This window comes from Scatophagus argus, chromosome 18 (assembly GCF_020382885.2).
Source record: "Scatophagus argus isolate fScaArg1 chromosome 18, fScaArg1.pri, whole genome shotgun sequence".
Taxonomy (NCBI): Eukaryota; Metazoa; Chordata; class Actinopteri; family Scatophagidae; genus Scatophagus; species Scatophagus argus.
Window position 1 is genome coordinate 8,198,554 of NC_058510.1, and position 26,647 is coordinate 8,225,200.

General features: G+C 41.5%; 1 protein-coding gene across 1 annotated transcript; it reads left to right on the forward strand.

The window, feature by feature from the left end:
• Positions 1-556: 556 nt before the first annotated feature.
• Positions 557-26,181, forward strand: ube3c (ubiquitin protein ligase E3C). The gene is made up of 24 exons (XM_046371454.1): positions 557-714; positions 1,324-1,436; positions 1,619-1,672; positions 1,842-1,916; positions 2,655-2,801; positions 2,928-3,043; positions 3,176-3,333; positions 3,945-4,098; positions 5,418-5,638; positions 5,780-5,934; positions 6,392-6,579; positions 9,569-9,655; positions 9,759-9,916; positions 10,213-10,439; positions 12,655-12,759; positions 13,162-13,249; positions 14,995-15,092; positions 15,562-15,694; positions 17,334-17,581; positions 20,355-20,567; positions 22,335-22,523; positions 22,620-22,686; positions 23,228-23,358; positions 24,992-26,181. Exons 2-24 carry the CDS (start codon positions 1,371-1,373, stop codon positions 25,160-25,162), a joined length of 3,249 nt encoding a protein of 1,082 aa, XP_046227410.1. The 5' UTR covers positions 557-714; positions 1,324-1,370; the 3' UTR covers positions 25,163-26,181.
• Positions 26,182-26,647: the final 466 nt, after the last annotated feature.

Sequence of the window (26,647 nt, forward strand, 5' to 3'; positions counted from 1 at the left end):
TGAGAAGTCCTTGAAGTAGCCTATTCATACAAATGGAAATGCGAACATTTACAGTTCCATGGCAACCAGGCAAACTCCATCTACTGTGTGATTTGTATTGCAAGTCCTGTGAAACAGTTTCTCCTGTCAGTTGAAGATAAATGGGTATAATGTGTCACTGGAGTTAAGAAGTGGGTAACTCCTGTCAAAGATGTTGGATTACACCCAAGAACTGATTTTTTCACAAGTCTAAATAATAAATGGTAACTTTAATTGATTTTCAATGCCTATAACTTTTCAACGTCAAGGAAATGCACCTCTGGGCAATGAAAATATATTATGAATTAATGTCTTATCATAATAAACCAACAAGCATCTGTGCAATTTTGTGCACAGTAAAAATGAAAGAAAGTAACTACGTAGACAAATAGCTTAATGTAGAGTTCTTCTTAAATCTCTAAATTTTCAATAGGCTAAAAAATAAATCTAAAAAAGCACAAACACACAAACCACAGAACCTTCTCGGTGAGAGGCGGGTTTAATTTTTTATTGGCGTGATTCTTGTCCAATCAGTTCCCTGATATCGCAGGAACCGGATACAGTTGAGTTGACTGTTCCTTGTGTTGTGTTGATTTCTAGAGCGAGAGAAGGAAAAGAAGATTTGACGTTTGGATTAACTTAACTGCCTTCCCAGTGTTGTTGTGTCACTTTCACTCCTTAATTCAAAAGTCAAAGGTAACGTTAAACGATTCTAATTCTCAAATGAGTGTCATGTGAAGTGAGCGATGTCAAAAAGGACATGCGGATAAGAGGACACCCCCGTAAAGTTAGCCTGAGTGTTTAGCTGCTCTGCTAGCTAGCTGCAGTGCTAACGTCAACAAAATCATGTTTCTCACAAATGTACACATCAGTACAGCGACATGTCATCAATAAATGTTCTGTGATTCGCAGTCTTCGTTAATACTTGGAGTCAAATTACGTCAACTGTGGCGTGAACCACCTGACAGCTGCTGAGTCATTAGCGTTAGCTAAGTTAACCGGCTAGCTAACTATTGTTGCGACCAAGCTGAAGCTGTCAGCCTGAGTAATAGGTGAAGTTAACCTAATGTCTTAGCGTTTAATGGTTGTCCTCACTGACGTCCATAGCTGTTTTGATCGGTCCTATAAGTTACAAATAGTAGATATAGGAGCTTGCACTTTGGGCTGAAAAATCGATTAGCATAACGTTAAGATACTAAGTTAGAGCCAAGTCACGATTCGTTAGGCAGTTTTTCTTGTAGTTTTATCACTCGTTCAATGGTTGCCGTGACTTTGAGTTTGTTTTCCTTTCACTTTCTCTCTCAGAAATTAGTGGCAATCTCTGTCAATCAGTCAATGGGAAAAATCTGACAATGTTTAGCTTTGAGGGAGATTTCAAGACAAGACCCAGGGTATCACTTGGAGGAGCGAGTAAAAAGGTAAGTGTCTATTGACTTCTTTGCAGGGACGATGGACCGAAATGAATGAGAAACCATGACAACATGTCTGCTGTTCTTAACAATCAGTCCAACTTCACACATGTCTGTAATTAGCTAAAACTGTAAAAGCATTTTATTGCTGAAATTATTACTCTCAGGTTAATTATCTTGTGTTGTTCTAGGAGGAGAAAGCATCTCTGCTGCACCGCACTCAAGAAGAAAGAAGAAAAAGAGAGGTATCTGTGTTTAATTTCTACGGTTAAAACCATCTACTGAGCACAACCAGTTCAAGTGAAAATGCTGGCCGTCCATGCTGAACGGTTATGATGTGATAGGGGTATTGACCTGTATGTCAGTCATTGATGCTGTTTGATCACTTCTAATCTGTATTGTTTTCTTTATTAGGATGAAAGAAAACGACTGAAAAACGCTATTATCATTCAGTCCTACATACGTGGCTACCAGGACTTGCAACGACAGGTCAGTTTGCAGTCTAGTTAAATACTGAGTATTGTGAGCCTGGTTTAATGTAACATCTGTGAGATATACCCACTGGGTAATTTTCAGCTACATTGTGTGTCAGCACTCACACGACACCCTGTAGCATGCAGGTGGCCAGTGAATGGTCATACCCATATTATGGTCTTATAGATATCGTTTTTGGAGACATAGCAGGAGGTCTGAGGATCAGCAGTTGCTTCATGTGCGTTTGATTTATTCATTTATTGATTTTAATTTTTTTGTGCATTTCCAAAGGTGTGGAACTATTTCATTCATAATTCAGTGGCCCAGAAAAAAAAAAAAATTTAGCTCATTGGTCTTCACTTAGTGCTATTTTCCTTTGTTGTGCTTTTTTTGATCAGCACCTAGTTGTGAGGGGAGGACATGGAGGAGAATGCTTGAAATGTCTTTCAAAAATTGAAAAGATTTGTGTTTTAATTGTGAAAATGGCAGTTTGATTAAAATGAAGATTAATTTGTCAGCAAACCAAGTTAAGTTAGCTGTCATACACACACTTTCATTGCTCATGACAATACCCTAACCATAACCTGCGCGTTGACAGAGCAGATAAGTGACAGTATGTCATCATGATTGATTGATGTCTTGGCTTCATCGCTAAAAATGGGAGTCGTATTTCATAATCACAGGCGGTGCCTTCAAACAAGTCTGTCTGTGCAAAGTGTGTGAAATATGTGACCCTTGAACTTTTTCTAACAGTATGCCATCCAGAGGGCCAGTTTTGACGAGTGTGTCAGCCGGATGCTAGCAGGGGGAGCTCAGCATGTCTTGGATGGTCCTGGTCTCTGTCTCTTATCAAGACAACTCATATTCTTCTACAGACAGAGTGTGGATGAACATAGATTGGTGAGAATTCGATATATCTTTGATACTCTTCAATTACAAGTATGCATATGTATATATGCACAGGCTGTCGTAGCCAGGGGCCTCATATACGTCCTGTAAATTGTGTCTGTCTGTGTGTTTGAAAAGATTTGGTTGTGCCAGAACCTGGTGAAACTCAACAGTCAATTTGTGAAGCTGTTGGTGGGCCCACAGAAACAGACATGTATGTTTCAGATTAAGAGGATCTTGGGCTTCTGTTGCAGGTACAGTACTTAAAAAGCAAACAATTGACTCACATTCTTAGTTGTTGGGTGCGTAAACATGTCTTAGGGTTTTATTGAAAAAAGTTGCTGTTGTTGTCGCCCTCTCACTTGTTCCTCTCTTTGTCTTCCCAGACTCCTACAGAACTGCAAGGATGACAGTTTAAATGTGGCAGTTCCCATGCGGATGCTAGAAATCTTTTCCTCAGAGAAAACCTATCTTCCCGTAATTCCAGATGCTAATTATGTAGCTTCTTTACTCGAGCAGATTTTGCACTATATGGTACAAAAAGGTAAGTTCAGACAAATGTACTTCTAGTGTGTACTGTAGCACTTGAAGGCCTTATTGCCTTGACATTAAGGGTTGCATAGAAATGATCAGTGTATATCACTATCAGTTGATCTGCAGTCTGTTTGAATACTTTTATGTGTTCAAGGGCAGTTCATGCTCTGCCTGGCACCTGAGTATATTCAGTGCTTTGCACAGGTCAAGTGCATCTCATAGTATTTGCAGTTTCCAGGAGGTATGACTCATTTCAAAAGCGCTGTTTAAAATTATTCTTACCTGTCAACACAAAGCATCTTGTTTAATTTTTGGCATTATGCACTCTGCAGTCTGACAGGCCCTGCTTATACAGCTGATAATATCAAGTGTGGGGAAGTACACTTCTGTTGATGTTGCAGGTCATCTTTTCCTTCTATGTTCTCATTATAAATGAGATTTCAGCTGATGCTGTTTTAAGGGCAAGTTACAAGTTTAGTGTAACGCTGAGAAAAGCTCAAATGTCTGACTGATAACTTCCTTTTTTCTGCTTTTGTAAAGTGTGTATAAATGTTTCATAAATTGAAGTGTTTGCTTAACATCCTTTTTGAATCTTAATATCACTCTGTCTCTCCTTGTCAGGATACTACAGGTCGCTGTACATTCTTGTGAATCACAGACTCCCTTCCAGTCTGGAGTACAGTGATGCTCCTTGTGTCCCCTTAGCAAGCACACTGTTGGAGCACATCCTCAAACCTCTGCACTTTACCTACTCCTCCTGCACAACAGGCGCAAGGTACAGCACAAGACTGAAGTGGCTGTTAGATCTGGGCCTTCACACAAACAAAGCCAGGAGCTGGCTGATTTGCACTGTTCAAAATCTACTTCAAAGTTTAATAGCCAGATTAATAATGTTGTATGTTTTAAAAGAAATGTGACAAAACTTACACATTTTTTATTTTGTGGTGCATTTTGCTTTGTGTTACCACTGTCTGGAGAACCCCAGAAGAGAATCCCTCTTCATAATTAGAGCATCACAAATAACATAATAAGGGTGACTGGGATTTATCCATAGTTAAAGTTAGTGATGATGTCTGCAGACAAATTGCTGTTTTTTGAGTACAGAGAGAAGACAATTGTGTAATAGTGGGAAAGGCACGCCTTTCTTCCTAGTGAGTTCTTTAAAAATCATCTATTAAATTGATCAGACAAACTACAGCAGTTTTTGTCCCCTCTAGTCAGCACTGAAGCAGTAATTGCTTCAGAGACCAATTTACAACAAGCCATAAAAGGCCCCCAGACTCGCTCGCTCGCCAGAGTGCAGAATATCAGGCTGTTTGCCCTCAGTTTCAGACATTCTTAATAACAAACGACAGGGCACTTCTTTTCTTCTTTGAAGAAAAGCAAGGCGGGAGTGAGAGAAACTTGTGTACACACGGACTCTAACAGCTAATTATCTGACTTGGCCCACCAGATGTGTGTGACTGGACCACACAAAGCAGCTCTGTGTGGAGACATAATATTGGAGCACTCGTGCAACAGAAAGACCAGGGTTGCATCGTGGGTACATGGGTCACGAATGTGGTGTGACCTGTCTGCTGCAGAATGCCCAATGTTTTGGACGTTTTTACATTACATAGAATAAAGTAAACATAAAATAAACTAATCAAATCAATAGGTATCTATTTTTCTATAGTTAAAACAATCCAGGAAATTAGTTCAGCACAGGTTAATATAACCTATATGACCAACTGCATTATCACTTTGCAAAACTTCATGTGCACACGGTGAAGCCTATTGTCAATGTTGAAAAACGCTGGCAAGGTAACCAGCGGGCAGGAGGGATGCAAATTTGTCGACAGTGGGAGGTCATTTTCTAAAGTATCCTACTTTAAATCTCCTCAGAAAACACATTTGGCATGCAACAAAATGCTACAAAGACTAAATAAAAAACCCCACTCTGCCTTACTTATATAACCCGTCACATTTTGGCCATCCTCTTGGCTAAATTCTGAAAGAACATAGGCCTGCAGCATTTTGATTCAGTTTTTTTTAAAACACGTTACCATGCAGTGCATTAACTTGTCCTTTGTCTGTTTGTCTGTCGTCTTCCAGGCAGTTTGTATTTGCAGCCTTTACTGAGGAGTTTATCTCTGCACCGTTCACTGAGCAGATCTTTCACTTCTTTATCCCGGCACTGTCCGATATTCGTCTTTCATTTCCATTTGAGGCCTTCCTGAGCTCCCTGCAGGCCACCATCGACTCCTCCTCGGCACCGCAGAGTCAGGCACCGTGGGTGTTATACTTTGTTCTCTCTGCAGGGGAGAACAGCTTAGGTAGGTGGCACAGTGGTACTAGACACTCCCTGTAAATATATATACTTGTGGCCCATTTGAAGTATGAACTCTTATACTTCAAACTGATTTATAGAGATGAAGATGAAGTACACAGTAAAGGGGATGGTTTTATGTTGGCAGGCTCATTGTCAGAGGAGGGTCTTCTGTTGTACCTTCGGGCTCTGCAGACTCTGCTGCCCCTGCTGCCAGTTTCGGAGAGCAGCAGCAGGCCTGAAGTTAGCAGCGACTCCGAGGATGATGATGATGACACTGGGATCCATCAACCTCCCATGCAGGTAACGTACTTAAACACAAACATATACATACAGACTAAATGGTAATGGAATTAAAAGATTAGTATTAGTTTTGTTGATAGTCAAGCTCAAGAGATAAGATATGATAGTCAGTATGGGGAGAGAAAAAGGCATTTTAGTGCATCTGTTTCTGCATCAGGATCAGCCTCCAAAGACACTGGAAACATTACAAAATCACATGAGGAACATGTGAACCAAATTTCAGTAATATTTCTGTCTTCAAAAGCCAAACAGGACTAACTTGTTTTTGTTCTTGTTTTGTCATGACTATCGTGCATAGAGTAGTTCGGTATGTGTGGTACCTCTGGCTCCCCAAGTATTTGTCAGTTGTAGGAATGTAAGAAAATACCCTTGAGTGTTGTGATATTTGTGATGCTGTATTGATTCTCAAAAAACACTGTGCTTCACCTCATGTCGCCTGTGCTTCCCTCTCTGTCAGGATGACAGCAGAATCTCCGTGCAGCTGATCACAGAGGAGTGTGTCCGCAAGCTGGACACTAAGCAGCAGACTAATACACTGCTGAACCTGGTGTGGAGGGATTCAGCCAGCGAGGAGGTTTTCACCATGATGGCATCCATCTGTCACACGCTCATGGTCCAGCATCGCCTCATGGTGCCGAAAGTCAGGTACACACAGCTGATGAAGCTTGGCTTTTTAGTCAGAACCTGATTTACAAACATTTTTTATTATTATTGCTTTATCATTGCCAATAACTTGCCAAATTTTTTGCCAAAAAATCTGAAATGTATATTCATTTAAAGTAGCCACGAGTAGACATCCTTCCCTAATTTCCATAAAATGCTTTTGATATGTTAAACATATATTACCTTCACGGTGAAGTGGGTGTTTCTGAATCAAAACACAACATGAAAAGAAATTTTCCATTTTTATTTGGTATCGTAACATTTTACACGTCTTGTCAAGATCAGCTCTGCATTCGTAGAGCTTGTTTACAGTCCTACCTGACTGAGAGGAAAATTGTGCCTTTATGTATTTCCGCGCTGTAAGCAGTAATGTAAATAACAGTGAAGCGAGGCAGTGGTCTGCACCCGCTGGCATTTACAACCGGCAAAGGAAGCAGGGATGTCAGGAAAGCTGTCAGTTCTGGATGAGGGCAATTACCCCTTCTCAGGTTGATTACATTAGGGCCAGGATGTCAGAGGTGGTTTGGGTGGGGGTGGGGGGCAGGTTGGAAGGATGTATTGACTGACGGTAGGTGATCCAGACTGAGCTTTCTGGATGGTCAACCTGCTCTAGTTAATTATCAGTGGAGCCACTTGCTGCCACTTGATTTAAATGTGTGGGTGGGGATGTTGATGTATATGGATTCATATCACGTTTGCAACTGTATTTTACTATGCATCTGTTTTGTCATTAGCCCAAGCTTACCCAAAGCCACGCATAAAAGCATAGACATAAATTAGCTTCCTCCAGTAATAATAAAACTTGATGCATGCAGCTAGAGTCTGATGGTCAGTTAGTAATTTTGCAATATTGCTTACAAGTGATTGACCCGAATTTAGAAGAATTTCTGTGTATATCCCCCATTCCCCTTAATTTTTTACAGCTTCCTCCTTCTGTTCGCTTTTACCATAAATCCTGTCCTTCGTCTTCCATCATTATTGGATATCTGTACAAAATAATTAGCTCACCGAGAAAGATTAATCACTGCAGGAGTGGACGGGATAGCTTTACAAGAGGCTAAGGGGAGCAAATTGCATCCCGGCCTTGATTTACTGCTCTTACAGCAAAGAAAAAAAAAGAGGCTGGCCGTTCGTCCAGCCAACGCGGCACGCTGCCTTTTTAATAAATATGTAAAATACCTCATGAAATGATTTTTTTTTTCAGTGGACAGCTTAAAAGCTGTATGACGATTCGGGACCGAATTAGATTTCTGATTGGTTTCCTAATTGCACTAAGCTCAGGTTTGTTCTTGTGGGTATAGTGCTATAATTTAATTGTTTACTGTTGTATATTTGGTGTAATTTCACTTTGATAGTTTGTTTTCACCCGGCGTAGCACTGTACTGCTAACGGGGTTCGCTCTGATGAAAGTGAGCACAGATGAGCTTTGGCCCTGCATTTACTTTTGAATGGTTGCTGTGATTTTTGTGTTGTCCCGAGATCATGATGATGTCGATTTCACGAATACAAAACAAATTTATATTTTGATGGAAAGTCTCGTTCAAGCTTTATGGTATCAAATCTGACCCGGGCACTGCTGTTGTTCTTTTTTCTGCTGAACAGTGATTCTTTCATCAGCGCAAAATGAAATGATCCAGGCATTATTTATCAAGCTGCTATTCACACACACACATGCACACGCAACCCCTTTTGATGTCTTGACTTTGTTTATTAGTGGTTCATTCCATGATTGAAATGGGGGTTTGGGTTCTCTCAGGCCGTAAATCAGTGTGTCAGCTGGCATTTAGTGCTTTGTTTCCCATTTCAATCAAACACTTGCATCACTTGTTATGAGCCCACAGCACTACTCCTCGCTTCTCTCCTGAGCCTTGTACCACTGACAGATGGTGTGTGCTCGGCGCAAACCATTTTTCACGCCGCGCTGAGGGTCGTGAGACAATCTGCTCATTTCCATTTTGGGAGTTTTGAATGGGTTTTGGGAGATTGAACGGTGGAACGGGTATTTGAACATTGACATCGTGATGAGAATATTCAGCAAATGTAGGATTCCACTTTTCTTACTCTACTTTCGTCTCTCTTTTTGTCTCTAAGCTTTTTATCCATTGACCTTTACTCCTCTCCTCTTCTGAGAATGCATGATGCTGCCCTATTAAAGGCAAGCATCCTTATAGGTGTCAGTACTGCCACTCTTAAACAAGGACCTATTATATGCAGAGGTGCTTTATTTTGCCTTTCAGCTTACTTACTTTTTGTCACCTGTAACTTACCCTCTGTGTGAAAAGCCATGCAATTTAGGAGTATGCACAAACACAAACACACACGCACACACACACACACTTGAACAAAGAGCAGTTTCACACCTTGGTGCCACAGTCCGCTGAGTACAGAGCGACTATAGTGAGGTATGTGAGCCCTTCATAGCGTTATCATGTAATTCCCTGTGAGTGTAGAAGCATGCTGGCACTGTGGGGTCACGGCAAGGACCAGGCTTCCCCTCCTCCTCTGTCCTCCATTGTCTTGCTCCCCTGGCCATTAAGTTAAATGGGGCTCCAGCAGGAAGCCAGAGGGCTGTTTATGACCCGAGCTGGGTACCCTCGCCAGCAACTAGTTTACTAATGGAAGGTGCCTCGCCTAAATAAAGCTTAATGGCTCATTTAATCTCTTTTCGGCCCTCAAAGGGTATAAAAGGGGAGAGAAAGGCCAAGAAAATTCTATGAGGCAAATGTTAGTTAACAGTGTCATTTATTTTTCCCCCCCTTTTGCTCGAGTCCCCTGGTTAACAAGACAGTGTTAACAATCCCAACATAGCAGACAGATTGGCGGAAAGTAATTTTACTGTGCTTCGCAACGATTGTGTCATCTGATTGAAATAGCTCTAACTCATGTCGTCTTGTTGATTGGAGCCGTAAAGTCTTTTTTAAGAATAGGTGATTAAATTTAATGCGTCTCTCTGCTTCTTTGTCCTCTGCAGACTCCTGTACAGTTTAGCTTTCAATGCACGTTTCCTGAGGCATCTCTGGTACCTGATAACTTCCATGACTACAAAAATGATCACTGGGTGAGCTGCTTCAAAGCTGATTATTGGAAAACAAATCTCATATTCATATTTTGGCTTATTTACGCTTTATCTATGCTTTCTTCTTGTCTTTCTGAACCCTCAGCTCCATGGTGCCGCTGCTACAGCTGATCTCACGAGGGTGTCCCATGTCGTTGGAGGACTCCAACCGCATTATTCCCCTCTTCTATCTCTTCAGCTCTCTCTTTAGCCACTCGCTTATCTCTGTGCATGACAGCGAGTTTTTTGGTCATGAAATGGAAGGTACTAGACATGTTTTCACCTTTTCTGTTGTTGTTTAATTGAACTTTGTATGTAATGATCCCTAATGTTCCTTATATGTGCCCTCCGTTATGTCTACTTTTTGGTAAATGAGTACATAGTTTTGGGGGATTACTGGACATCATGCATGGCTTATTGGGACACACATCCTCATGAAGCTCATAATCCTGGGGACACAATCATCTGTTACCTCCCATTAGGTGGTCTTAGTAGAATGCCATGTAAATGTGAAAATCAATATCTGTAAAAGATAGTGAATCCATTCTGCCTCGTAACAGGTCAAACACAGTCCTCCATGATGCCCTTCACGCTGTCTGAGCTGGTGACTCTGTCACGCTGTCTGAGGGACGCATGCCTGGGAATCATCAAGCTGGCCTACCCCGAAACCAAAACGGAGCACCGCGAGGAGTACATGGCTGCCTTCCGCAGTGTGGGTGTCAAGACGAACGCTGAGGTCCAGCAGCGCATCCAGGCTGAGCAGAAGCGCTGGGTGCAGCTCTTCAAGGTAAGAGACACACACACACACAAATGTGTATTGCTGATTAGTAATCTTTGGCTATATTTGCTGTTCTTGGTGTCCAAAAAGTTCTTACTTCATTTCTATTTGTAGGAGTGTTTCAGCGCTGCACTTACTGCGTTGTCCAAAAAAACTCTCATTTTTGCTGTTTGTTTTCCCCTTGTTGGGAGGCCGCACTGCCATCATGTATGTTACATTGATGTTTTCCTTTCGTCCTTTAATAATAAATATTTTAACTTTAAAATATTTTAACTCTAAAAACAGTGTAATTCAGACCCTGAATGTATTTACTTTTGAATTTTTTTAATTTTAGTTGGGGCCTCTGTAATTTACTCAAATTTCTCTTGTTAATTACTGGTGTCTTATATTGTTATTTAACTGTCGCTATAAAGTATCTGTTTCTCTTCCTTATGTATCAGGAGTACACAGATGAACATAAGGATTAATTATTGTGTATCCTCTCTGTGCATCGACGCACAGTGGCCTAGTGCTCGTCTCTATTAGTGGAAATTAAGCATGTATGCATGAACAGGCATAGACAAGGTGGAGCGCTGCGCTGGAGGTCATGTATTGGTTATTTACTGAGAGGAAATGAAGCAGAAAACAGCATTAGCTTCATTCTCCTGGGCTCCTTTTCTCATTCTACATATCTCCTTAGATTTTGGCTCTTCCCTTCGTTTCGTTCTCTATCAAGGAAACGGTAATTAAGCAACTTTGTTCTTGGCTGTTAGTCTTTGACAGAAGAAACACTGGAGTTCTGTGAAAGGTGGCAAATACGCAAAGAGCACGTCAGGAATTTTCATAAAAGATCTCCTCAAAGGCCTCTTGTCAGCTAAAACGACCCATTAAAGAAGTGGGGAGCAGGGGAAATGCATTTTCCAAATTGAACGGTGGGATTTACAGTCGGTTTAACGCCGCTGACCCCTAACACGCTAATGTTTGGTTCGTGTCATCAGCCGTCCCTCCCCATCTTTTATCACCTCCATTGTCGAGCTATCTATTTAATTGAAAGAAGTTAATTGAATGAAAATGATCAACTAAGCTTGTATTAATATTGCTAATGGAACTTTCTTCTTGGCCATGTTTGGAGAACGATGTCACGCTGGAGTTTGGGAAAGGCCCATTAAGACTTGCACTTAACCCGATGGGCTAATTAAGGAATGCTTATTCATTCCCAGAGTCAGGGGGTAGGCCTGCTCCAAACCCATCGCCACGCGCCTTTTACAGCATTTTGCACTTGCCATTATTGCAGACTCTGGTCGCCTTGCAGTGATTGGCCAAGATTGATTGTCGCTGTATGAAAATGACGTGCTTTAGAAAAGAACATTTCGATTGTAATAATCTAACCCAGGTATTATATGGAAATGGACTGGCTATAACCGTTATTGGCAGACATAACCGCTCCCTTGACGAATCTTCATGTATTGACATGCGTGAGGTTATATGGCGGATGTCTGACGGCGACTAGCCATTGCATCAGCAGACTATCATGTTCAGTCGAAGGAGGCTGAAACCTGAATGTTTGCCCAGTAAACATGCTACTGTAGTCTTCAGCCCTAGCTCTGGACCTTTGGCCAAAATCCTGATGGAAAAGATTGATATTCTTCTTTAGTTGTGCCTGTAGACAACATTTCTTTTTGTAGAGATTGTATCTTAATTGATTATATCTCAGATCTGAACTCTTGGTTGACTTTTTGAAGTGGAAACAAGTACAAACAAAAGAAAACTGACCACTTCAGAGTGCAGATTGCCACTGTACTCTTCATTGATAGTCACCTGAAATGGCTCTATGCATGTAACAACATGACATCAGAGTGAAATATCATTGTAACCATGAGCCTCTGGCAGCCCATCCGAGATCCACACTGGTGCTTGCAGTGCTGCCGTATCTTTCCTTTGCATTCTCCGTCCGACGGCTGATGTCAGCAGACCTCGCCGGTAATTAAGAGGGCTGGACACTGAGGGATGGCACAGGTCGTTTTTCTTTTATACTCCCCATAAATGGCACACTAATGGCTGAATTCTCAAATTGCTTTTTTTTTCTCTAAGCGAAGGCACCTCATCCTGTTCAACAGCACATACACGGGAAAACCTCTGATCACTGTTATCTACATATTTGAAATGTCCATTTCTTCATCTTACAATGAAGTGGATCAGAAACATCAATGTTGGGGTGTGTCTGTGTGTCTGATCTACTACCCAGGTCATCACTAACCTGGTGAAGATGGTGAAAGCTCGCGACATTAGACGACCCTTCTGTCCAGCAGGTCACTGGCTCTCTGTGGAGGTCAACATCCGAGCAGATAAGGTACTTGAATGCGATCACAGCTGTTCAAATTGTGTATTTGTTCATCGTTGAATGTGATATTGTGTCAGATTTCAGTCTTATCGCGCAGTGAATAGAATGCCTCATGATCTGGAGCTGGATTTTCAAAGCTTTCTGCTATGAGTTTATTGCAGTGGTCAGTGAATATTCTCAGAATTATTTCCCCATAAAAAGGAGATGAAAGCTATTTGCAATGTATCTCAGTCCCAAAGACAGGTGGATTACTGTTCAGAGGAGGCATTAAACATCTACAAATCTTTATACATGCATGTTTGGTAAGCTCTCCAGTTAGTCAAAATTGTGTAGTATTTGTAGTCATTATAGGAAAGGGAAAAGTTTGGTAGGAGCTTCATCTTTTTCATTACTTGCCTATTTTCCCTCTAGGTCACCCAGTTGTATGTCCCATCAGCAAGACATGTGTGGCGAACACGAAGGATGGGCCGCATTGGGCCACTCCAGTCCACGCTTGATGGTAGTGTAATCTGTTCTTTGTTTACCGTTGGCACAAAATCACTCTGATCCAACAAGTAAGACCTGAAAAAAACTACATGAACTCACAGGAATGTAATGTTTTTGAGTAGTGTGATGCTATTTGAAAGGAAATATATGTTTTTATGCTCACTCTGCAAAACGAAACGCTGAATCACGTTAATACTTTCACGTCTTTGACTATTCTGTGAAGTATTTGTGATCATACTTGTGATGCGCTTGAACAGCTAGTCTCCCTGGCTGTCATCCATACTGGCATACAGCACAGAGTTACTCTACTGGCAATGAATGAAAATTTAGAATAGTATACAGTAATGCATGTGCCAGCTTGATACATAGCCCAAGAAATCACCCTAATTGCTGCCCAAAGTCACCTTCTCCCTGTTCGCTTTTCATATTCCATGGAGCTGAGCATTGATATTATTTCCCATAAGAAGAGCAAGGAGTCAGCTCTCTAGTTTGTAACTCCCTCAGAGTTAGGGAGCACACTGAATTGTTCTTCAGCGTAGAACTACAAAATGATTCTTTCAAAATTAGTGATCACGTACTTTTGTAGCCGGTGGAAAAATGCCCCCTAATGCTAATATTTCTTTCACAACACTTCACGTGGACAGCGAGGAAAAAAAAAAAAAAAAAACTCAGAAAAGTCATTAACCTTTACTGACGTATTACCACATTTGTCTCTGTTGACGCAATTAGGCACTCAGAGGAAAACACACAAACGCAGGTTGGGCTTCATCTGGCTCACTCCAAGCCATCCCTGGTTTCTGTGAAGTATGGTGTGAAAACAAGCAGATAACTATGTGTGTATGGTCTACCTAATCCCACTCAGAGGCTGTATGGGATAAATTCAATTAGTGTGAAAGTACCTGATGAACTCAGCCACATCTGGTCCATGTGTTTGTCTGGCCTTTTCTCATTTCCTTAAATGGACGGGTTCATGGCTGATGAATGAGCAATGTATTGACCACTCCGAGGCCATATTTCTCCTCAAAGATGGAAACCTGATGGGAAAATGCAGATCAGATTGACTAATTGAGCAGAATAATTGAGCTGCAGTGGACGCAAAGTGAGTAGGGTGAAGAGCAGTTTAGCTATTGTGGCAATTTTTTTTGTGGGCTAAACAGTCTAAACCCTGAGTTTAATACAAGATAAACATCAACTTAATGGATAAAGCCCAGCAGGTGGATGGGCAGCTCACAGTTGGGTTAATTAAAAGGGTGTAATTAAAAGGGTGCAGGGTGGAAATGTCTTTAATGGCTGTAAACAGATGGGGTCTTAGTTACAGAGGGCAACAGTGAGGAAGATTATGATACTGTTAGATGAGTGGAGATGCAGACGGCATTTGAGGTTGGGAATTATTCCTCCAGCTGAACTTTCTCTGAGCAAAGCTGTTAATCCCTGTCAGACTCAGTCTTGTTCACATGTAGTTGACCCTCACCTTTGAACCCCTGTTAAGTCAGAAGATTCTTCCTCCCAGACAAGAAATGTCAATAATGATGAATGTCTAGTAGCCAAGACAAACATATTATTTTCCTTTTAAACCACATTTTTGTTGCGGTTTTTAGTTCCTCACTAGTGTGCTGTCTCAACTTGTATTCATGGTTAAAAAAACAACAAAACAAAAAAAAACATAAAATAACTTTGAAGTCTTTAAAATTAAAACATAAAATAAAACAGGAAAAGAAAGACGCTCTAATATGTTGAATTTTGTCTGTTTCTCTGCAGTTGGTTTGGAGCCTCCACAGCTGTCTGTGTCTGAGGAGAGACATCTGGCCATCCTCACAGAGCTCCCTTTTGTGGTTCCCTTCGAGGAGCGAGTGAAGGTACAGTATTGTCATCCCACAAACAGCAACAACAACAAAAAGCACCACAGTAGAACGTAATGGTGCTTTTCTTAAAAGCCCTGTGATTGAATATGGTATATACTATTTGGGTAGTAAATTGATAGACAGTATACAGTTTTAGTGTGAAATATTTTTATTTTGAAGTATTCTAAAATGTGTGCTTTTTATTAGATTAGGGAGTTATCCACCCAGCTGATGTCTTGTCAGATGTGCGGGTACAACCGTCACATTAACGTAGCTCCTAGAGTTTACAGATGATGCCCCTGTCACTTTGTTTTTCTGTCTGAATTATGCCCAAGATTTCACTCTTAACTTCCAGAAACAGAATAGAGGGGATCAAAGATAAAGGCCGAGTAATATATGGCAGAATCTTTACTCAGAATGAAACATTTCACAACTGAAAGGATTTGTCACTCACCCTGTCACTGGGCTCACACCTCTCCTGTAGATCTTCCAGAGGTTAATCTATGCTGACAAACGGGACGTGCAGGGGGACGGGCCATTCCCTGATGGCATCAATGTCACCATCAGACGCAACTACATCTATGAAGATGCCTATGATAAACTCTCTCCAGAAAACGGTACGGCTTGCATCACGCCAGTTTAAATAAAAGAGCAATTTTACATGTGCCTTATTTGTTGTGCGAATATGTGAGACCCACACATTTTACATCAAGATGTGCAGGTGTAGTAAATGTTCAAACTACTACTGGAACTCTGATTCTGCTCTTTAAAATCTCAATATTGAGGGTCAAGGTTCCAGTTAACATTAAAGATGAAGGTTGGCTCTCTCCTTGTGAGGAATATTGAATTTTGGTAAAGCATAATTGTGGTTCTGATTATTATAATGGATCACATAAAAGCAGAATCAATTATTTTAAGTCACCTCTTTTGTGTTTGAATTTGAAAGGGCACTTCGGGGGCAGGGGCAGCAATCTGATTAAAAAGAGTAGTAGGCGACCTGAGCTGAAGACATGATCTATATCATTTATGTGTCTATAACTTATAGCTGCCTTGATTTATCACTGTACATTAATTATTCTGAAAGATAACCTTTTTATAGAATTTGATTTGGATATTCTGCGGGTCAAGAAAGTGCAAAATATGTTACTGAGAAAAGCAACACCATTCACTAGATTCAAAAATGCATTTGGAATTATATTTTTACATTTTTCATCCATTTTCTCTATGTACAGGTATAATAAGTCACTAATTGAAAAGTTGGCTAGTTTTTAAGTTTGTATTTTTTAGCAAATCCAGGTAGTAAATTACATTTAATGGAGAAGAGGCTGAGGACCTGGTAAATGAGCCCTCTTTGAGGTTTAACAGGAGGAAAAATAGACACTTCCTGATAATAAATTAAGTAGAAGTTGTGCATAAATGTAGCTGCTAAAATGTTGACCTTAGCCTTGACTGATTTGAAAAGGGCAGTGTGAAAGTAACAAGTCATTGTGTTTGATCAGTTGTGTTCAAATCCCCACATGTTGAAAGTGTCAAAATGGCCAAAAAACATAAGAGTTTAAAGCTTTTGTAAATGTTTGAATTCCCTTTGTGCTTTTTTTTTTTTTTTTTTTTTTTTTTTTTTATAACATGCTACAGTCTCACTGCTTAGCTTGATTTACTCTTGCTTGTGTTGTCTTGTCCATTAGGAATACGTCATGTGCTTTAACTCATTTTTTTAATGTTTTTTTTTTTCCTTTGTATTTATTGTTGCTTTATGTACCGCTGTTTGTGAACTGCCACCTTGGCCAGTTCTCAAACTCCGGTTGATGTCCTGGTTAAATAAAAATAAAGTAAAACTACTTATAAAATCGCAACACTCAAAAATCGCAACTACAAACTTGTAAAAAGGAGGTTTAGCTTCCTACATTAAGAAAATAATTACTTAAATAATTTTATGTCAAAGGCGATACACATTTAAGTGTCTTTAAGGTGTCACATTGATCTGATTAGTAAGAAATAAACCATGATAGCATGTGAAGGTAATCCTCAGCTATGAAATACTGCAGATACCATCAGCGTCAGCTATTTGATTTCATTCCCCTGCTAGAAATTGCTGTAAAATGCATGTGAAGTCTGAAAATAATTGAGGTGTTGGTCACATTTATCAGAGTGAAGATGAAGTCAAGAGTTTATTATGCCCTTTAACTTTGTTAGACCCTTTGTTAGATGCTTTATTCAACTTTATTCAACTTCTCATGCTCTGTGTCCTTATGTCAGAACCGGACCTGAAGAAGCGGATTCGAGTCCATCTGCTGAATGCTCATGGTCTGGATGAGGCGGGAATTGACGGCGGCGGCATCTTTCGTGAGTTCCTCAATGAGCTCCTCAAGTCGGGCTTCAACCCCAACCAGGGCTTCTTCAAGACGACCAACGAGGGCCTGCTGTATCCCAGCCCCGCTGCGGAGATGCTGGTCGGAGACTCCTTCACGAGGCATTACTACTTTCTAGGCAGGATCCTCGGAAAGGTAAGCCTCCATAATAAGATCTAATAGTGATGGGGGTGTTGGATATTTTAGTGTTTTTTTTTTTTTAAACTCTAAAATCCCTGAAACAAAGGAGAATGTCTGAAGATATTAAAGCTATTGGCAAAAGGCATTGGGTTAATTGTAAAATTTAGTCGCAGACTGTGCTTTGATTTCATGGTCAATACATCAATGCAGTCAGTGTCAAGGCTGCACTCCCTGTTTATGTAGATTTAGAGGTTGTTTTGATGATTGCTCTCGGAGCTGACAATGTTGAGAGAAATTGATGTCGTTTGTTTCTGGAACAGATTTTAGGGTTGGGGTTAGAACTTGAACCTGGCACTTGTGCAAGCTTCAGTTTTGTTAATTAGCCCTGTGCATAATCTGTTGATGGCATTGTTTTTCTGTCCCTTCCTTCCTGTGGTGGCACTATTTATTAGAGCCTAATGTTTCTAAATCATCCTTAATGCATGTGCTAGTGATTGTTTATCAAGATGCCTTCTTCATGGGGGGGCTAGCTCAACCCAGAGAAGAATTACCTCATGACAACCGGTCGCCTCTCAATTAGGGCTTCCATTAGCCGATGATTCGTACCTCTTGTTTGTGTAGTGATTGCATTTGGCTGGCACTAAATCAGTGAGCCCACGCAGACAGGACATAAATAAGCATTCAAAGCATGTGGTAATAGCATTTTGATCTGTTTTACAGTCAGGAACTTCCATGTCTCTTATCTCTTGCCCGGGTCCAAGATGGTCCTGTCGACCTATCAGAGCATCGAAACTCCTCCTCCTCCTCCACCACCTGCTCTTCTTCTTCTTTCCAAGTGATCAATCAGAAACTATGAGCTTTCTGCCCGCCCCCCCGCTCTCGATACTGTGCTCTCAATAGCTAATGGTTCAGGCAATTAGGTGGAGGGAAATTAATTTGAATTTGACTTTCAATTAACCCTACCTTAAGTTCCTCTTTCTCCATAAAAATGGACGTTTGAGTGGCCATTTGAGAGGTGTATTGATATTTGTTTAGTGCTGTTATTGCCGGGATAAAAGGCAACCGTTTATATAGATTGGGATTGCATCACTGCCTTGAGCCGCAATGTGCATAGTGCATAGTGCACATTGCGGCTCAAAGGACACGGGAGATTAATATTGTTAATTAATGTCCGAGGCATGCCATTGTTGTGGAGGTGATGTATTACAGGCAGGAGTGGCTTGTCTAGGGTACTCACTGAAATGGGATTGAGCATCAGAATAGAGGCCGGTCATCATCCCTCTTCCTCACTTGTCCACCCTGCTGACAAGCTGAAAGATTTAAGCTCCGAATGGTGAAACGTGAAAACGGGTTACTTTGCTTTTGTGGTTCCATCCTTCCAGACATTAGACTAAAAAGTTAATTTAATCTTGATGAGAGTGTTTGCTGACATGGGTTTTGTCAAAATCACATTCCTCATTATGTAATACAGCCTGCAGGAGGTTCTCTTTGTGCCTCATTCATCTCTCATTAGTACAAAACCTCCAACCTCATCAGCTGTGGCCTCTCCAGCCTGTAGAGGGTGAGGACAGTTTCCTCCTCCTCCTCCTGCCTTATTCACCAGACTCCTGCACAGTCTCCTCTCGCTGATCTCCAGCGACTGATAGTTCCCTTAAGAAGTGTGTGAAGTTGGCGCCCCTGATTGATAGAGATGCGTTTGAAAGGCATTATAATTTTATTGATTCTTAATGTTGTAAATTAAGAAATGTATTTGGCAGCAAACAGAATGCACCTGCAATGTTGCTGGCATTTATTCCACCTGATGGTGCTGCGATCTGCTTTAATTGCGTTTCCACTGCACTCACTTATATTAAAAGGCCCAGGCCATAATAATTAATTCTTTCCAGCCCAAGTCATTTTGGCACAATTTCTGGCAATAAACACTCATAAATAAAGCAAGTGGCATTGAAAAAATAAGGCTACAGGTTTTTTTCCATATACTTATTGCTGCCTCTTCCCGGCATAAGTGTTATTGATAGGTTTCAAGGGGCCATGTGGCGCATATGGTCTGAAATGAACACCGGCCACGAGAGAAATACTAAGTGGATTATTTTGCATAAAAAATAGACAATGTTGGAAGTTGCGCAATTAACCTGTGTTTAGAAAATAGCTGTGATTTATGCGTGTGTGTGTGTTTAAGATGCATGCATTATGGAAATCCTCTAGATTTATAATCCATTTAGCTGATGCGGTCAGGGTTTTTAGCGCTATCATTTATAAAGACCTGTATATTTTAATGCCTCCAACGGGCTCTTTTTCGGACTATTCCAGTACATTAGCTTTGGGTTTTATGAGTCACCTGCCCGGCTGTGGTTCTTAATGGCACTTAAGGTCAAGGTGAGAATTGGCATTTATAAAGTTTGAGGCGGGTGCAACAGAAGCCTATGTGTTTTAGATGGATTGTGTTCTGTGTTTTGTTTTCAGTCACTCTGATGTGACCAGATCTTATCACTTGATTCTTTGATGTAAGAGAAGAGGGTAAATTTAATGTAAGTTGTAATCAGATTTTCTGATATGTACGGTACTTAGTTATGTTGTTCTTGCCACTTGATGCAAGCTGCAGTCCATTTAGTTATCTCGGTTATCATGTTTTATTCAGTGACAACCAAGCAATAAACAATCGCTGTGTTTAATGCTGCAAGCATTTTCTCATTTGCGCTTGACTGATGTTTGTAGGGGAATTTACAAGAAACAACTTGTATCCTTGTCCTGCAGTTGTTCTCCACTTAACAGCCACATTTTTCTACAGGCGCTGTATGAGAACATGCTGGTGGAGTTGCCTTTTGCCAGCTTCTTCCTGTCCAAACTTTTGGGAACCAGTGCAGACGTGGACATCCACCACCTGGCATCGCTGGACCCAGAGATGTACCGCAACCTTCTCTTCCTCAAGAGCTATGAGGGTGACGTGGAGGAGCTGGGCCTCAACTTCACAGTGGTCAACAATGATCTGGGAGAGGCTCAGGTGAGTGAGGTTGGGCACAGGGTGGGAATGGAGTTGGATAAATGATTCACTTTTTTGTTTTTTGTTTTTTTCCCTTCATCTCTGTTTCTACCCCGGTCAGTACCTCCTCATTCAGCTGTCTCTCCTTCCTCCTGTTTGGTTCCTCTGTGTGGCGTTAATAATTCATTTCCTTCATGATGTGCCACTTTTCAGCTCTGAGTGAGATAAAGCACGTTGCCACTGTCGCCCTAAGCTCTGCTGCAGCGCAGGGAACACGGCGGCTCTGTTGACCGTTCCACCTGCCTTTCCTCCTGAAATTATCTTAGAACACGCCTGACAGAAGCACCTCGCTGCTCTTAAGCACGTCTCCTCCAAAGCACAAGATTGCAGAGATGAGCGGCCACCACCACTCTGAGACCTGCACTCTGCCCAGGGCTCCTGTTTGCTCAGGGCCTTAACGCGTCTTATTAGCTCTTCTCAAATAACACCTGAACTGGTTGAGTTACAATGTAGCCCTCCCGGTCACAAATAGTCCATTGCAAACACGATAGGGAAAACAATTTGTGAAAGATTAGGCACACACCCGGGAGCAGTCTGCCCTGCATTTGCCCTCATGAGATAGCCAAGGCAAGTAAGATAAGGAGTAATTCTCCTGCATTAGCACATAATCAGGATCCACTGCGGGGGGAGAAAAAAAAAAGGCGAAATGATTACCTGTCAGTGAACCACATGCTATACGCAACATTCATGAGAAGGACAAAATAAGAGGCCCACCTTACTTTATAATACGGTCTAATTTAATATCACTGCAGTGAATACCTTTGTGGGGCTTATCAGTTTTTGCCAAAACTACGTCAGAGAGGCACTGATTCTCGTCTATTGTCATTTATGACTGTTGTTTGTACTGTCGTTAAACAAATATTCTGCCAAGTGGCTCTCAATCAGTGTTTGTGACAATCTGCATGTGACCTCTGATGCAGTGGTTCTGTTTGAGAAACATCAAAAAACGTTCCACCTTGCAGAAATATACAGAAAGGTAGCTGTGTTAATAATAATCCGCAAGCTGGATTAAAACTCACAAAACTTTGTTAGACTGGACAAAGGCAAGGTTTATCATTTATTATCATCATTCATTTATCATGTTTTTCTAGATTTTCAATTTGGATTTATAGGAGGTGATCAAAATAAAAGAACATAGAAACATAAAAACTGAATTTGATCATAAAGCTACTAAACGACTGTTGTAGAAGCAAGTTATTGTGTTCCCAAAACACAGGATCTCACATGCCAAAAGCAGGAAAACTGCATTGGAAAAAGATGAACATTACATTTTGGCCCCTGTGGCTGCTGTGATGTCGTCATGCACCCAGCTTTATGAACAGAAATGAGCACATCCTATCAAGTGCTAACTGCTCTATAGCTAATGAAAAGAGAACTTGAGGCCAAATTGTATTGGACCAGATGTTCATTTGATGTGCTATATTTAGAAACACTGAAACGCACTATAACCACACACACACACACACACTCACATTGAGCTGTACCTTTAATCATAGTGCTGTTGGAAAAATCACCTTCCTGTGATTGAATTGTATCCAACTGGCACTTACATTGTTTGTTGGTGATCTGGCACCAAAGGCAGCCTCGATGATATGCATAATGAAGTATGCAATACGTCTGCCTTATAGTAACATTAGTCAACTACTGTCAGAACTAAGACATACCATATACCAAATACTGGAACTAAAACTGTGAAAAACGTAAATGCCTCGTGCCTTTTTGACCCAGGTGGTTGAGCTGAAGCCTGGAGGCAAAGACATTCCTGTGACTACGGCAAACCGGATAGCCTACATCCATTTGGTGGCTGACTACAGACTGAACAAGCAGATCAGGCCTCACTGCCTGGCCTTCAGACAGGGCCTGGCCAATGTGGTCAACCTGGAGTGGCTGCGCATGTTTGACCAGCAGGAGATCCAGGTACACTGCACACGATTACAAAACTATCCCATCAACCTGCAACATATTTCTCATTCACAGAAACTGAAAATGTATGTTTTTCTACCTTTTTAATAGGTGCTGATATCGGGGGCTCATGTGCCAATTTGTCTTGAGGACTTGAAAAAGTTCACAAACTACTCAGGTAGGAGCTGATGATGCAGTTGGTAAAGTGAAGTTTCAACTTCCTATGGTGCTCAGAAACCCTCATGTGGATACTTCAGTGATTCAGTATTAACCTCCATTAAGTTGTGGGGCTCAGAAGCGACAGATTACAAGCAGAGGACGGTATATCTTGACTTGTATTGCAGAGTGTGACTCAGTGGCTCCAAAAACACTGATCTGATTCCTACAGTTCCCATCATGCAGCTCTGTAGTATCTCTTTGTTAGAGCCTCCACAGTTGTTGAATGCCCTTATTCTTAAAACAACTCATCTCTTGTCTGACACAGCGTTTACAGCACATGACTTTCTTAGTAGTCCTCCTCCTCATGACATGAAAGTATAACATTTGTGGAATATCCCCTTTATATAATTGAAAATACATGTATGATTTTAATAACTAACTATACATGTTGAAATGATAGACACTGGCACAGCTAGGGGGGCATGAAAGTCTTGTCAGACTGATATAGTAGTGAGGGAAATAATTATGGTAGTAATTTTCTCCATCGTCATCCCCTTCAGGCGGGTACTCGGCCACTCACCCAGTCATTCAGATCTTCTGGGAGGTGGTGGAAGGCTTCACAGACGAGGAGAAGCGCAAGCTGCTGAAGTTCGTCACCAGCTGTTCCAGACCTCCACTGCTGGGCTTCAAGGTGAGGGTTTACCAGTCTTTCCCCCTTCACTTCATCCTTTCTTCTCCCTATTCTTGCCCTGCAGATATGCAGATTCTTCAAACTCAACAGGAAGGAGTGTTCCCACTTAATGGGCTTCTAATGGAAATACCTAGACTGATAACAGCCCGCAAAATGATCATTTTCAAATTAGGCAGCGATAAGACCAAGCCGGTGTGTTGAGGTGTTATCGCCACGTCCGCTGTTGTTTTATAGTTCATGACCTTCCTCTGTTGCAGAACTCCGCCTGCAGTCCTGTATGTGTGGGCTTGGTCGGAGATCCCAGCTGGATAAATATTACCTTTCAGAACCTGGTAGCAGGTTGAACTTTTGAACGTTTGCCTTCTGTGTGACATGGCAGAAAGCAGCAGTTTCCTGTTAATTGAACATACAAGGATACCCCCCCGGCTACACATTCAGCAGCGTTGAATCATTATTGCTCACCTGTTTCTGAAATAATTTCCTAATTGGAAGCCGTTTCACTTTCTCGCTGACTTGATTTGTGGGCCACTTAGCCAGTGTGAGACGGGGGAAAAAAACGAAAGCGCTGCTTGCGGCCATTAAAGACTTATGTGTCTTACTTTGTCTAACTTAAAGTTGTAATCTTCATATGATTGGTTTTAGTATACTTTATGACTGTCATTAGTTAAGAAAACCTAATTGCAGTTCAACTATAGTATGATGGAACAAAACTCTCCTTAAAATCCATTGCGGTACCTCCTCTCGGGGTTTGAGAGTTGCCTTACCTCCTCATTTAATCAATTTGACTTTGGCCAGTGTGTGGATGCCCCCCCCAGCCCAATCCTTCTTAGTCTCTTCTCCGGGCCGGAAAAGGGCAGTAATTCGTTGGGGGAGCGTCCCCTGACCCGGCCCTCAGCCTGAGCCAGCTAAGCCTTAATTAGCTGTCGTGAAACGGCTCAGGATTCATTAGAGGAGAAATAGCTCTGTCAGGAGAAGCCATTTAAAAAAGATGATGGAAACTCTCTTTTTTTCCGAAATGATAGCCGTGGTAATGGCACTTTCTCAATAAGCAACGATAGTTTAATACGGTAATTGTCAGAAAAATGGGGTCATTACGGCTAAGCCCCCGAAGAGCCATTTAATCGGGCATCTATGGCCGCTGAACCGTATACGCTAACTTTAAATAGCAGGATGAAATCAGGGCGGAGGAGCTTATTCGTCGGCCAGGCTTGTGATGGAAACGGTTGGTGTCACACTCTGCAGATGAGGTGGCCTCATTGCAGGAAGGCTTGATTTAAAAAAATGCCAGATAGACAACATGAAATGACCATTCCTCTAGTGTCTCATCCAAGGGTCAAACTATGGGCCAGTTTCCCACTCGGTACCTTTCAAGCATTAACCTGATTTCCTAAATTTATACTTCCACTGTATTAGCTTAACGCTTAATGTCTCTCTTTTAACATTTATCCCCTTGTGGATTTTGACATTTATTGCTTAATCAGGATTGCTTTGGACATTGCGATCATCAAGAAGAGTTGATTCACATCTGTCTTTTTTTTTTTTTTTGTCTTTAAATGCTCCGGAGTGTTCTAACATCTCAGCAACAGCAACCAATTTGTCAGGCGCTCATTAACGACTTACATTACGCACACAGGAGCTTTACCCCGTCTTCTGCATCCACAACGGCGGCACCGATCTGGAGCGCCTGCCCACCGCCAGCACCTGTATGAACCTCCTCAAGCTGCCGGAGTTCTGCGACCAGCACCTGATGAGGAACAAGCTGTTGTACGCCATTGAGTCCTCTGCCGGGTTCGAGCTGAGCTGAGGAGGGCGAAGGCTTCTCTAGCCCTGCATCTGTGGACTCGGATTGCTTGTGTGAAAAAGATTTGAGAATAAGAGAGGAGGGAAAGCCAACGATGCACTGACCTGTCTGATTTACTCTGTGTGTGTGTGTGTGTGTGTGTCCGCGTGCGTATGTGTGTGTCAAGTCGACGGTTAAGAAACGATCGCCTGGACAAAGGGGTGGAAAATAAAACTGGGTAGATTTTTGTTGTTGTTTTTTTTTAAATCCCTGTTGCTTTTAAGTAATTTAATTGCTGCATCATTTATCAGAACACTTCAGAAGAGAAAAGAGATGTGTTCAATTTTGCAGGAAATATCATGCAAGAATAAAAAGAACAAGAGTTGCAGCTGCCCTCTTGTGTAATCCAACATCAACAAACAGTTGTTTTTCACCAAAGATTATGTGGCATCATATTAAAAGAAAACAAAGGCAATATAACAGACAGACAGGGACAGGCCGTAGGACTCAGAAGCCGCCTTGTGGTGTGCCAAGGGCTGCAGGGGGGGGGAGCTTTTCTGTATAGCCATTAGAATTCTCTATAGCCAGTATTTTCATGTGAAGGTCATCGAAACTTTTGTGATTTCACCAACGATCATTATTGCTAGTTTTAACACGTCATGTTTGATAACCATACCGCAAACGTGCTCACGCAGACTGGAGTGCGTTAAAGGCTCACATTGCTGGACTAGATCTGAGGCAGAAGTGTTGTATGATTATGGATTTGTGAATATGTACATGTTTACATCTTCTCTTGTATTATTATTGTTATTATTCATTTATTCAGTATTTGTACAGGTTTGTTTTTCCTCTCCTTTGAGTGACAAACGGAGGCCTCACATATTCACACGTGCTCGCCAAGGTGAACAAGCTCTTCCCTGGTCAGCGCCCCGGAGTTTGCTCTCTGGGAGCAACAATCGTGTCACATTGATAAAGCTTCAAAGCGTCAGTGTACCGGAAGGCAGTATGGAAATGAATAAACCCACCGTTTTGCATTTTCCTTCCATAAGTCTCTTTTCTTGTTGCGTGTAATTTACAGTAATGACCAAGACATAAAACAGTGCTTTGTAGGAAAGTCTCTTCCTGAGTTTTATGGCCTCTGACATATAATTAAAGAAACATCCAGTTAAGAAACACTGAGCAGAACTATTCTGGCCTTGAGATGCATTATCGGGCTGAGCACAAATTAAGATTGTGTGCGTTTGTCATAAATCTACCTGCCCTCTGATGCAGCACAGCCCAGGAAGATATCCATCCCCCTTTGGACCGAGTCCATCTCTCCATCCTCTCATCAGTGCTGAAACAGCCAACTTGCTTCCCCCTCTTCTCCTCTCAAAGCCCGAATCCCGCACATCCGTTGGGCCAGGGAACTCAAAGTGATAATTGGGTCTTAAAAACCAGACTTGTCATTGAAATGAGAGATTCATCTCAATTACTACGAGATTTATTTAAGACTATTACCTTGTGATG